This window comes from Vulpes vulpes, chromosome 12 (genome assembly GCF_048418805.1).
Source record: "Vulpes vulpes isolate BD-2025 chromosome 12, VulVul3, whole genome shotgun sequence".
NCBI lineage: Eukaryota > Metazoa > Chordata > Mammalia > Carnivora > Canidae > Vulpes > Vulpes vulpes.
This window is the reverse complement of record NC_132791.1, coordinates 90,626,594-90,639,311: the sequence shown is the minus strand read 5'-3', so window position 1 is coordinate 90,639,311 and position 12,718 is coordinate 90,626,594. Positions and strand designations below refer to the sequence as shown.

General features: G+C 37.5%; 1 protein-coding gene across 1 annotated transcript in view; it reads left to right on the top strand.

Annotated features, from left to right (window-relative positions):
- Positions 1-12,718, top strand: part of SYCP2L (synaptonemal complex protein 2 like) — a 111,249-nt gene that overhangs the window by 39,488 nt on the left and 59,043 nt on the right. Inside the window, exons 16-20 of the mRNA XM_072731938.1 lie at positions 3,165-3,310; positions 5,142-5,181; positions 5,751-5,848; positions 6,569-6,626; positions 6,720-6,801. Coding sequence (XP_072588039.1) covers positions 3,165-3,310; positions 5,142-5,181; positions 5,751-5,848; positions 6,569-6,626; positions 6,720-6,801 — 424 coding nt within the window. The remainder of the gene's footprint in view (positions 1-3,164; positions 3,311-5,141; positions 5,182-5,750; positions 5,849-6,568; positions 6,627-6,719; positions 6,802-12,718) is intronic.

Here is a 12,718-nt window from a genome sequence, read left to right as displayed (position 1 = left end):
ATAACCTCATTTCTCAGATCCTGGAGGAAGTACCCAGTGCTCCTCCAGGGGCCACATGAGGAGGTCACAGCAGAGTGCAGACAGAGCAAGTCTTTGTTTGAAGATCTATTTTGTCAAAAAGAAGTACTGCTACCAGAGCTTTGTTTTCACATTCATTTGTGTGATAAGTGCTGTTCTACCCCTTCACTTTTAATCTGCATGTGTCCTTAGGTCTAAAATGAATCTCTTGTAGGCAGCATATAGATGGATCTTGCTGTTTTATCCATTCTGTTGCCCTCTTTTTGATTGGAGTGTTTAGTCCATTTACATTCAAAGTAATCACTGATAGGTATGTACTTATTGTGATTTTGTTGCTTGTTTTACGGTGGTTTATGTAGTTTTGTGTTCCCTTCTTCCTCTTTTCTCTCACAGTTTCCTGGCTTTTTTTGAAGCATATGCTTGGATTCCTTTCTCTTTATTTATTTTTTTTTATAAATCTATTATTGGGTTTCAATTTGTGGTTACCATTAGGTTTATAACATCGTATGCATATAGTAAAGGTAATGGTTACTTATGTTTGAATCCATTCTTTACTCCTCTCCCCTCCTTATTTTAGGGATATGGCATCATACTTAACATCCATTTGTTTCGTGAATCTCTTGACTTGTTTTTATAGATGTACTTGATTTTACTAATTTTGTGTTTCCCACTTTTCTTACTCTTACTTGTGGTCTTTCCTTTCACTCAGTCCTTAACATTTCTTGTAGGGCTGTTTTAGTGGTCATGAATTCCTTTAACTTTTGTTTCTGGGAAATTCTTTTATCTCTATCTACTCTGAATGATAGCCTTGCTGGATGGAGTATTTTTGGTTGAGAGATTTTTCTTTTAGCACTTTGAATACATCATGCCACTTTCTCTGGCCTGCAGAGTTTCTGCTGAAAAATCAGCTGATAGCCTTATGGGGTTTCCTTTGTATGTAACTGTTTCCCCTTGCTGCTTTTAAAATTCTCTTTATCACCAATTTTTGCCATTTTAATTATGTATCTTGTTGTGGACCCCCTTGGGTTGATTTTGTCAGTGACTCTATACCTCTTGGCTCCAGATATGTTTCCTTCCCCAGATTAGGGAAATTTTTAGCAATATTTCTTCAAATAGATTTTGTGCCCCCTTTTCTCTTTTCTCTTTATGGGATCCCTATAACGTGAATGTTGTTACACTTGGTGGTATTGCTGAGTTCCTTTAGTCTATTTCATTTTTGTACTATTTTTTTTTTCTCTCCTGTTCAGCTTGATTGCTTTCTATTACTCAGTTTTCCAGGTCACTGTTCTATTCTGCTTCTTTTAGTCTACTATTTATTCCATATAGTGTATTTTTCACTTCAGTTACTGAGGTCTTCATCTCCAATTGGTTGTATTCTTTTTGTTGATGGTCTCACTGAGGTCTTCCACTCTTTTCTCAAATCCTGGGAGTATCTTTATGATCATTACTTTATCTTTTCTATCAGGAATATTACTTATCTGTTGCATTTAGCTCTTTTGCTATAATCTTATTCTTTCATATGAGACCTATTCCTCTGTAACCTCATTTTGTCTAACTCTCTGTGTCCATTTCTCTGTGTTAGGAAAGTAACTGTGTTTCCTGCTCTGGAAAGTAGTGGCCTTATGAAGAAGAGGTCCTGCAGTGCAATGCCCCCCGTTCACGAGAATCTGATACTTCCTGAGTATCCCCTTTATTTGTCACATGTGTCCTATTATTGTGGCTAAGCCTTCAGTCCAGGTGTCTTCAGTGGCTCTCAGTGCCTGCTGTGGCAGAGTTTGATCCCTGTGTTTTTAGTGGGCCTATCTGAGGCCATCTTGGCCTTGAGTTGAGTCAGACCAGGGGTTTGTAAAATGGCCTAGTACCAAACTGCAGGGCACTTTCCCTATATTTTCCTTTTCCTAAGAAGCCTTTACTGGTGGGTGGGCCTGCAGTCAGACTAGATGTCTGTTTCCCATCCCAATCATGGGTGGCCCCACAGTGGGATTGGCATATGTGGTTATCTTTCTCTCTCCCTAAAGCAGGAGTCACTTTGGACTGGTGGTGGTTCCTGTTGAGTCTGCTTGCACACTGCCAGACTTGTGATACCTCCTTGTGTGGGGTCAAGCCAAAGGAATATTGGAGTGAGCAGGTCTGTGGGAGAATGCAAGGGTGGGATGTGTGGTACCATTGAGTCAGCCACACATTTAAAATTTTATAGTAGCCTGATAAAAAGGTAAAAAATAGATTAATTTCAACATATATTGTATTCCACCCAATATGTCCTAAATATTAACATTTTAACATATCACTATAAGAAGTGAGATACTCGGCCTTCTCTTTTTATTGTGAAGTCTTCACAAACTGGTTGATGTGTTTTATGCTTATCGCACATGTCAGTTTGCACTAACCATGTTTTAGGTGTTGAGTGGCCACAGATCCAGACCCAAGTGTGTCTCACTCTTCTCCTCATTCTCCTCAATTTGTGACCTTTAGTTTTGCTTGTTCTCTCAGGCAGCTTACTCTTTTTTTTCCCTTCTCCTGCTACTTGTGACTCAGCTTGTAGTTACTATGGCTTATCCTTGAACTCCTTGTGAATTTTGGTCTAAACTGTTTTCCAAAACCAATTGCTGTTTGTCAGTAGAGAGTTGATCTCCTGGTAGGAGGCCCTCAAGGAGGTTGTCGTCTGAGATACAGGTGCCTCCTCCTTAAGTGGAGTCTATTGAGATTAAGGAAGATTATTCCATTTTTGCATATGGGGAATAGTGAATTTTATTTTGAGTTTTTAGGAGTGAGATCTGAAAGAATGAGAATGAGTGTTGTGTTTAATGAGTAATGTGTTTAAGTGTAAAATACCTGCTGCAGTTGAAAGTGTTGTATTAAAATACTCTTTAAAATTCAGATTGCATTCAAGAAGTCAAAACCATCTCCATTGCTTTGCTGCTAAAGTAAGTTACTTCTATCTTTGCAAGATCACATAGTCATATTGTATTTGTATAAACACTCAACAATGTGCATCTAAAAATAATTTCAAAGTAACTTTATTTAATACAGTTTCAGCTTATCGCAGAAAAATCTGAATTGCTGACAAATATCTCAGTGCAGTTATTTATACTTAAAAATTTTAAGATTCTTTGTTGATATGCAATTGTATAACTTTTTTTTGTTAGAAACAGAAAATATGAAGATCCTCATCATTTTCCTCAAGAAGCCTATTAATGTTGGCAACAAAGAAGTGATGAAAATAGAAATCCATTTTGATTTGCAATTCAACATATCACAGACTTCCATTGAAGCTTTAGGAGAAGACAAACAGGTGGCAGATTTAGTTCTTCTTGAGTATTTGAAAATGTTTTAGTATGTTTTCTTGTCTCTAACTTCCTTGTTGGATATTGATGTGAACCTTTGCTCAAGTGGATAGCTTGATCTTTGGAATAGCATGTAATGAGAGTTGAGAAATCTGTGTTCTAATATCAGTTCTTTTTCATATATCATTGCCTTATGTAGGACCCAAAGCCTTTTTGTGCCTCTAAATGCTTTATTCCATTTATTATGAACAGTTGAAAACTTTCTAAACTTTCTAGGATAACATAACCACCTCACCACATTCTTGCTGAAGTTTTGTTCTTTGGTTTTTTTGTTTGTTTGTTTCTGAAGTTTTAAGGATACTTGCTGTGGGTTTCTTACCATTTCCTTCTCTCCCTCCACCTCCTCCCCACTGTGACCCTTGAGAATTGAGGAGATTCACTAGAAATAGCCTCTCTTAGTTTATTCTAAGTTATGTTTCCTGGTCTTAGGGTGAAATGGTCTGTGCCTCAGTATCACTGACTATAATGTGTCCTGATATATATATAAGAGCACAGTGCCTTCCTCTATCACATACAGCAAGCAGAGCCAAAGACATCTGTGACAAAAAGATCTAAGATCTGTGGTAGTGGCCATTAGAAGGTTGAACTCTAAGAGGTCAGAGACCTGAGGGAGGAAGCTGAGGGCAACTTTTGGCCTTGAGTTTTATATGAAGACATCTTAGAAACTGTAAAGCCATTTTATATACTCTACTGCGGTAGAGCTTCCAAAGACTCACCTCATGAAAAGATCATTTCATGGATGAGAAGTAGAGTAGAATCAATCACTTAATAAAAAAAAAATACCTCTTGTATCATGTTACATATTAATTGGCCCAACATTCATGCTCTATGGGCTGAAGCCCCTCCCCTGGGATGAGGGCCTCCAGCTCCTCACCAAGAGGGTTCTTGGCTTCGTGGGGCAAAGAATTTCAGAGCAAGCCATTTGAGAAGGGGACAAAGATTTATTAAGTCTAGAAGTAAGAAAGGAGCTACTTCACAGACAAGCGAGTAGTCTCCCCTCCCAGATGAGGAAGAGGACCCCTCCTCTGCCCCTGACAAAAATTCTGTGTTTTTTAAATTTGGGCTTATCATTTATGCTGGGCAGAAGTTTTCCCATTTTCTTTGGGTTGTGAGACTACCTACAAGGAGCAATTTTAAGAATGGCTTCTTTGCCTTTTACTGCCAGAGGGAGTGGAGTCCTCCATGAGTCAGACCTTATGACTCTTTATGACATGCTGAATTTAGGTTAAGACGTCAGCCTAAAACAAAAATGGCCTTATTTTGCTGAACTTGTCTCCTGAGCCTCCCTGCCTGACTCAACACTCTAAATCTGCCTTTACTTAATGAAAACCATCAGAATAATATGCCTTTCCACATCTCCCCAAATGAATAAAATGTTTTGGGGGTAGAATTGAGGTTTGCGTGTGATTAAGTTGGGGGACTGTGAGGCCCTTGTGAGGAAGGAGTAGGGTTGAAAGGAACTCGCTGTGGACTCCTCCTGTGGGGTTGTCTAAGAGTGAAGCAAGAGTTGGAAGTTAACAAGGAGTCAGACTTGGGTCAGAAGGAGAGGCTGTGAGGACAGGAGGATGGAGTGAGTGAGAGTAAGGAGGTGGTCAGCCAGAGCTAGTTCTGGAGGGAAGGGGGTTAGAGGTGGAAACACTAACATTATCCTTCAAAGGAGGACAAACGGAAGACTAACTTCTAATTTGTTTGCTATGTTATGAGTGTTAAGTTTTCTTTAACCAAAATTTTAAGAGTTTACCCTTTTCAAAGTCATGCGGATCTTGGCTTGTATTTCAGATGTTGCCCCATCAGACAAGAAGCTTCTCAGAACTTTCTGGTAAGCTGGAAACTTTCTGGTAAGGTTTTTATCATTGTTTTTGAAGGGAATTCAGAGGGGCGCCTGGGTGCCTCAGTGGTTGATTTGGCTCAGGTCATGATCCCGGGGTCCTGGGCTAAAATCTTACTTGGAAGAGGTCATTGAAACCCTGTGGTCCTGTAAGAGTAATAAATACACCATTATATCTAGAGAACAAAGTTGCTGGCTGCCAAGAATCATTTCCCCTACCCAATACATTGTCTTGTGGACCAATTGGAAATGACAAGGGAGAAAAAAATAATAGGTGTGGCTGGAGGCAGAAGATGAGGGCATGGAAGGGCCTGGCTACCCACAAAGCTGACCCTGACCCAAAGCTGACAGATCCCTTACCTATCAGGAGACATCCAAAGTTGTTCCTCAAAGAGCCCAAAGATTTGGGACAGATTTGATGCAGGATGTAATTACCAGCTTTTATCAGTAGATGGTGATGTACTTGCAGTGTGTGGTCCCAGGAAGAGCAATTGGAGAGTGAGTTCACCATGGTCCTGGTTATTGTTACCAGTGTTAATGCTCTTTTCTCTCTTGTATAGACCAAACAGAGGACTCCACCAGGCTGGCGGAGTTAACGAGTGCCGGAGATGACCACAGCCCAATAACCCTCCCCTTAAATGACCAGCCTGAGCCTGTCGTGAGTACGGGATGCTGGGTACAAGATTCTGAACTGTGTCCACCAGGATGCTGGCAGGTGGACGCCACCTCTCCAGGCTTATAGTCTATTTTTTTTCCCTGCCCAACTATTTCTCCATTTTTTTTGGGGCCATCATCTCCTTTAGATTACTTTTGCCTAACAAGTTTATGTGTTCTCTTCTTTCACACAACTTGGCTTTTCCATGGAACGTTTGACTTGGCTGGCTCTGCCTCATTCCCTCACTTGGAATCCTGGAGAACAAGACAGAAGGAAAAGAATCTAATGTTTGGAGCCAGATCTGGTTTTCACTTACTAGATATAGGAATTTGGGGAAATTAATATCACTCGGTCTGAGGCTTCTCTTCTGTAGAATGGGGGTGATAGCCGGTTCATATTGTAGCCCTCTTGATACTATATGTGCATTTTGTTTTTAATCCTGATATACTGCTTGGCATATGCAGGTCCTCAGACAAGTCCTCACTTTCTTCTACTTAATCACCTGGACCTTATACAGAATGATAGTGTTTTTGGTGCTGAGAAATCATCTCCTGAGGGCAGACATCAATTTTTTGGAATAGCCAACAGCCATCAGGAGCCAATTCTAATGAATAAAAAGCCTGGTATCTTAGTATTTAGCAGAAATGCTGAAATGCTTTTCTTTGGAAGTGGAAAATAAAACTCCAAAAGAATTTTCAAAGTCACCATATTTTTTTTCTACAGCAAACAAATACAGTAGATAGTTCACCTGAAAAATTGATACTGGATGACCTACAACAAGGTAAACTTTTAAAAAAAATCTATTGTAAGACCTGAGTAGTATGTTTACTTGGGAAGCTCAACAATTTTTGTTTTTAATTTTCATGACTGGAAGTCACTTCAGAACATGAACATTCTTCAGATTTACAAGAACCGTCAGTAAGAAGTCCGAACCCTAAATTAAATGACAAATCTAGGTATGAAATTTTGAAAATTAATAAACCATGTTGATTGCTATTAATATGACTGGTTAGTGTATAAATCAAATGTCTGGACTTTCCATCTTTTGTGCATCTGGCCACACCCCACAGGAGGAGAGAACATTGCATACAGTTTTCTGTAGAATGATTTGAGCAGTGCTGGGATGTTCTCCTGACCTGTAGATCTCTACCATTATACCCCCAGTGATCTGTGGGGTTGTGTATTTTTCCCTAACCAGGAAACATGTATCACCTGGCATTAATTTCCTGCTTTTCTGTGGAGGCCTATGAAGAATAGGTCATAGGACAAGTAATTTTTTATAGCTTTGTTGAAAGAGACAACTGGAATAAAATGTACATAGTTAAAGCATGCAATTTGAGTGTTGACATGGGTCTACACCTAGGCCATCAGCACAGTCGAGATAATGAACATATCCATCATCTCCAAGATGCTCTTGCCCCTTTGAAATCCTTTTCTCCTGCCTTTTCTCTCATCCACCTGCCCCTTACAATCACGGATTTGCTTTTTGCCACGATAGATGGGTTTGCAGTTAAAAAAAATCTGATATAAATGGAATAAAAGAATATGCACTTTTTTCTACCAGCTTCGTTCATTCAGCATAATTATTTTAAGATTTATCCATATTGTGTGTATCAATAGTTAATTCTTCTGTATTGCCAAGTAAATACTTCCTTCATGGATATACCACAACTTGTTTATCCATTCACCCGTCGATGGCTATTTGAGTTCCCAGTTTTTTGTTGTAAGTAAAGCACTTGAGATCGTGTATAAGTCTTGGTATGGATGCATATTTTCTCTTGAGTAAATACATAGAAGTGGAATGACTGGATCATTCTTGGTATACATTTAACTTCCCCCAAAGCCCCAAAACAAAAACACTGCCAAAAGTTTTTCTAAAGTAGTTAAATTATTTAACATTCCCACCAACAGTCGTTGAGAGTTCTAGTTGCTCACATTCTTACTACTACTTGCTAATGTTAGTCTTTTTAATCTTAGCCATGCCAGTGAAAGTATAGTGATATTTCATTGTGGTTTTTATTTGCATTTCTGTAACAACTAATGGTGTTGAGCATCCTTTCATGTGTTTATTTTATATCATTCTACATCTTCAAATCTTTCATTATTAAAAATGGATTATTTGCTTTAAGTGTTCTTTATTCTACACAAAGTCCTTTATTAGATATGTTTTACATGTATTTTCTCCCTGTCTTTGGCTTGCTTTTTATTTATTTATTTATTTATTTATTAAGATTTATTTATTCATGAGAGACAGGCAGAGACATAGGCAGAGGGAGAAGCAGGCTCCATGCAAGGAGCCTGATGTGGGACTCGATCCTGGGACTCCAGGATCAGGCCTTGGGCCAAAGGCAGGTGCTAAACTGCTGAGCCACCCAGGGATCCCCATTTTTGTCTTTTTTTTTTTTTTTTGCTTTCATGCTTATTTTTGTTAGTCACCTAATATCCTTTACTAAATGCATTCAATTCCATATATTACTCAGTCTTCACCATATCCCTAAGAAATGTATTATTTTTACCTCCATTTGCTAAAGAAGGACATGAGGACAACAGAACTTACTCAAGGATGTATCCCTAGAAAACATTGGTTTAATTTTAACAGTGTCTTTAAAAAATAAAAGTTCTTAATTTTTATTAAGCTCAAGTGATTTGTTTCCAATTGATTTTTTTTTCGTTTATACTTTATACTTTTTTTGTGTGTGATGTGCTTAAGAAATCTTAGGCAATGGGATTCCTGGGTGGCTCAGCGGTTTAGTGCCTGCCTTCAGCCTGGGACGTGATCCTTGAGTCCTGGGATCGAGTCCCACATCAGGCTCCCGCGTGGAAGTCTGCTTCTCCCTCTGCCTGTGTCTCTGCCTCTATCTCTCTCTCATGAATGAATAAATAAAATCTTTTTAAAAAAAAAAAAAAGAAAGAAAGAAAGCAATCTCAGGCAAAACTCATGATCAATTTCCCTACATTTCCTTTTTCCCCTACATTTTCTTCTAGGAGTTTTATAGTTTTAGATCTTATTCAGTTATGGACCATTTTATGTTAATTTTTATATATTGTGTGAAGTAAGGGTTGAGGTTTTTTTTTTTTCCTTCTTTCTCTTCCCACCCTCCCTTCAATTTTCTTTCCTTCATATGGCTGTCCAATTACTTTAGATCATTTATTGCAACAACTATTTTTTCCTGTATTGAATTTTCCTGGAACCTTTGAAGAAATCAATTGACGATATGTATGTCGGTCTGTTTCTGGACCGTGTACATGCCCACCTTGGAGATACTGCAAATTCAGTTCCAGATCATCACAATAAAGGGGATGTTGCAATAAAGCAAGTCAAGTGAATTTTTGGCTTCCCAGTGCATACAGAGATTATGATTACATTATTACTGTAATCTATTAAGTATGCAGTAGCATCCTGTTAGGCGCACTGTATGTGTGTGTGTGTGTGTGTGTATATATATATATATATATATATATATATATATATATATATATAGGTTATATAGGTTATATATAGGTTATATATAGGTTATTGGTAGCAATAACCTATTTCTCACTGAGTTTTCAGGGAGTCATTACCTTTTTGCTGGTAGAGGCTCTTGCCTCCATGTTGATGGCTGCTGACTGGTTGGAGGGGTGGTTGCTGATGTTGGGGTGACTGTGGCAATTTCTTCAGATAAGGCAACAAATGAGGTCTTCCATATTAATCGACACTTCCTTTCATGAACAATTTCTCTGTAGCATGAGATGCTCTTTAGTAGCAGTTTACTCCCAGTATAACTTATCTCAAAGTTTGAGTCAATCCTCCCAAACCCTGCCTGCATTATTAAGTTTATGTGACATTCTAAGTCCTTTGTTGTCATCTCAACAATCTTCATAACATCTTCAACATGAGTAGATTCCATCTTGGAAAACCACTTTCTTTGCTCATCCATGAGAAGCCACACCTCATCTGTTCAAGTTTTGTCGTGAGATTCCAACAGTTCAGCCCCATATTCAAGCCCCACTTCTAGTTCTCTTGCTATTTCCACCACATCTGCAGTTACTTCTCCACTAGAATCTTTTTTTTTTTTTCTAATTTCCACTAGAATCTTGAACCCTTCAAAGTCATCCATGAGGGTTGGAATTGACTTCTTCTAAACTCCTCTTAATGTTGTTATTTTAGCCTCTTCCCATGAATCATGAATGCTCTCACTGGCATCTAGTGAATGGTGAATCCTTTATAGAAGTTTTTCAATGGACTTTTCCCAGATCCATCAGAGGAATCAATATCCATGACAGCCATAGCCTTATGAAATATATTCTTAAATAAGACCTGAAAGTCGAAATGACTCCTTGATCCATTGGCTGCAGAATGGATTCTCTTAGAAGTCATGAAACAACATTCATCTTGCTGTTCATCTCCACCAGAGCTCTTGGGTGACCAGGTATAATGTCATGAACAGTTACATGTTGAAAGGAATCTTTTCAGGTCTCAATAGTGGGCATAAAATATTTAGTAAACCACGCTGTGAACAGATGTGTTGTCATCCACACTTTGTTTCATCCACTTTTTGACCACCTCTACCCGACCACCTTCCAACTTCCACCTCTGGTAACCACAAAACTGATGTTTTTCCCCTATGAATTTGGTGGTGTTTTTTTGAAATACAATTAATATACAGTGTCATGTTAGGTTCAGGAATACAATATAATGATTCAACAATTCTATACATTTCTTAGTGCTCATCAAAATAAGTGTTTTCTTAGTCACCTTTATCTGTTGCATTCATCTCCCCACCTCCCTCCCTTCTGCCAACCACCAGTTCTTTATATTTAAGAGTCTGGCTTTTGGTCTCCTTCTTTGTTTCTTAAATTCAACATAGGAGTGAAATTATATGGTATTTGTGTTTCTCTGACTTCTTGCACTTAGCATTGTACCCTCTAGGCCCACCCATGTTGTTACAAATGGCAGGGTTTTTTTTTTTAATGGTTGAATAATACTCCAACCATAAAGTATACATACTTTATACTTTACGTATACACCATGTATACATGCTGTGCCACGTACATATACACCACATTTTCCTTATTCATCTATCAATGGACACTTGTGTTGCAGTTTTATGTTGGGCTTTTAAAAATTCCGCATATAAGTAAAATCAAATAGTATTTGTCTTTGACTTATTTCACTTAGCATAATATCCTCAAGGTCCATCTATGTCATCGGGCATTGCAGGATTTGCATTTTTATGCACCACATCTTCTTTATCCATTCATCTGCCAATAGACAAGTTGTTTCCATATCTTGGCTATTGTAAATAACACTACAGTGAACATGAGGATGCAGATATCTTTTCAACAGTGATTTAGTTCCCTTTGGATTTATACCCAGAAGTGGAATTGCTGATTCTTTAAATTTTGAGGAACCTCCATGCTAACTGTTTAATTTTCCATAGTGGCTGTGCAATTTACATTTCCAATAATAGTGCACCAGAGTTTTCTTTCTTCCACATCCTCACCAACACTTGTACTCTCTTGTCTTTTTGGTAGGAATTCTAACAGGTATGGGGTAATACCTCATTGTGGTTTTGATTTTTACTTCCCTGATATTAACCCCTTATTAGAATATGACTTGCAAATACGCCCCCCCTTTCTGCAAGTTGCATTTTTATTTTGTTAATTTTTTCTTCTGTGCAGTCCAAGTTTTAAAATTTTTGCTTTTGTTGCTTTTGGTGTTAACATATAAAAAATTGTTGAAGTCTTGGAAAAATTGTTCCAAGACCAATGTCAAGAAGCTTTGTCCCAGTGCTTTTTTTCCCTAGGAGTTAATGGTCTCAAGTCTTATGTTTAAGTCATTAATCCATTTGAATTAATATTTGTGAGTATTGTGAGAGTGATCCCATGTAACTCTTTTGCATGTGGTTATCCAATTTTCCTGGATCACTTGTTAAAGAGACTATTTCCCCATCAAGTGTTCCTGGCTCCCTTGTCAAATATTAGTTGACCAAATATGTCAGAATTACCTCTGGCAATCTTTATTCTGAAAACTATTTTGTATGATGTTAATATGGCCACTACTGCTTTCTTTTTATTAGTGTAAGTATGGGATATTTTCCCCCATCATTTTACTTTTAACCTTTTTGGGCCTATATATTTAAGGTAGGTTTATGACAGGCAGCATTTGGTTTTGCTTTGCTTTATATCTCAAGATGATAGTCTCTGTTTTCTATTGGGATATTTAGACCATTTATATTTTATATGATTATTGATATGATTGCATTTATATATATCATATTATTTTGTTATTTGCTTTCTATTTGTCATGTCTGTTTTTTTGTTCCACTTTTCCTTTTTTTGTTGTGTTTTGGATAAATGGAATATATTTTATGGCTCAATTTTATCTCCTTTGTCAGTTTATCTGGTATAACTCTGGATTTTTTGGTGGTTACTTTATGATCTCTCTCTCTCTCTCTCATACATATATATATATATGTGTGTGTGTGTTTGTGTATGTGTATACATGTTTAACTTACCACCCTTGACCTTCAGATAACATTGTACTGCTTTACACATAAGCCCTTAAACACAACTCCAAGTTTTTGCTACTTTTACCATACAATTTACTTTTACATTTGTTGTTAACCTCTAATTTTATTATTTCTTTTTAAAATAATTATAATTTTAAAACACTTTAGAAATAACAAAACTTACATTGCCTTACCACATATTTACCATTTCTACTGCCCTATCCTTTGTACAGATAGAAAATTTCAACTGCTATCATTTTGCTTTGCATGAAAGATTTAATATTCTGTGAAGATTTCTTGGTGATTAATTCTTACAACTTTTACATATCTGATAAAGTCTGTTTCAACTTTTTGAAAGCTGTTTTCACTGGGTATAGAG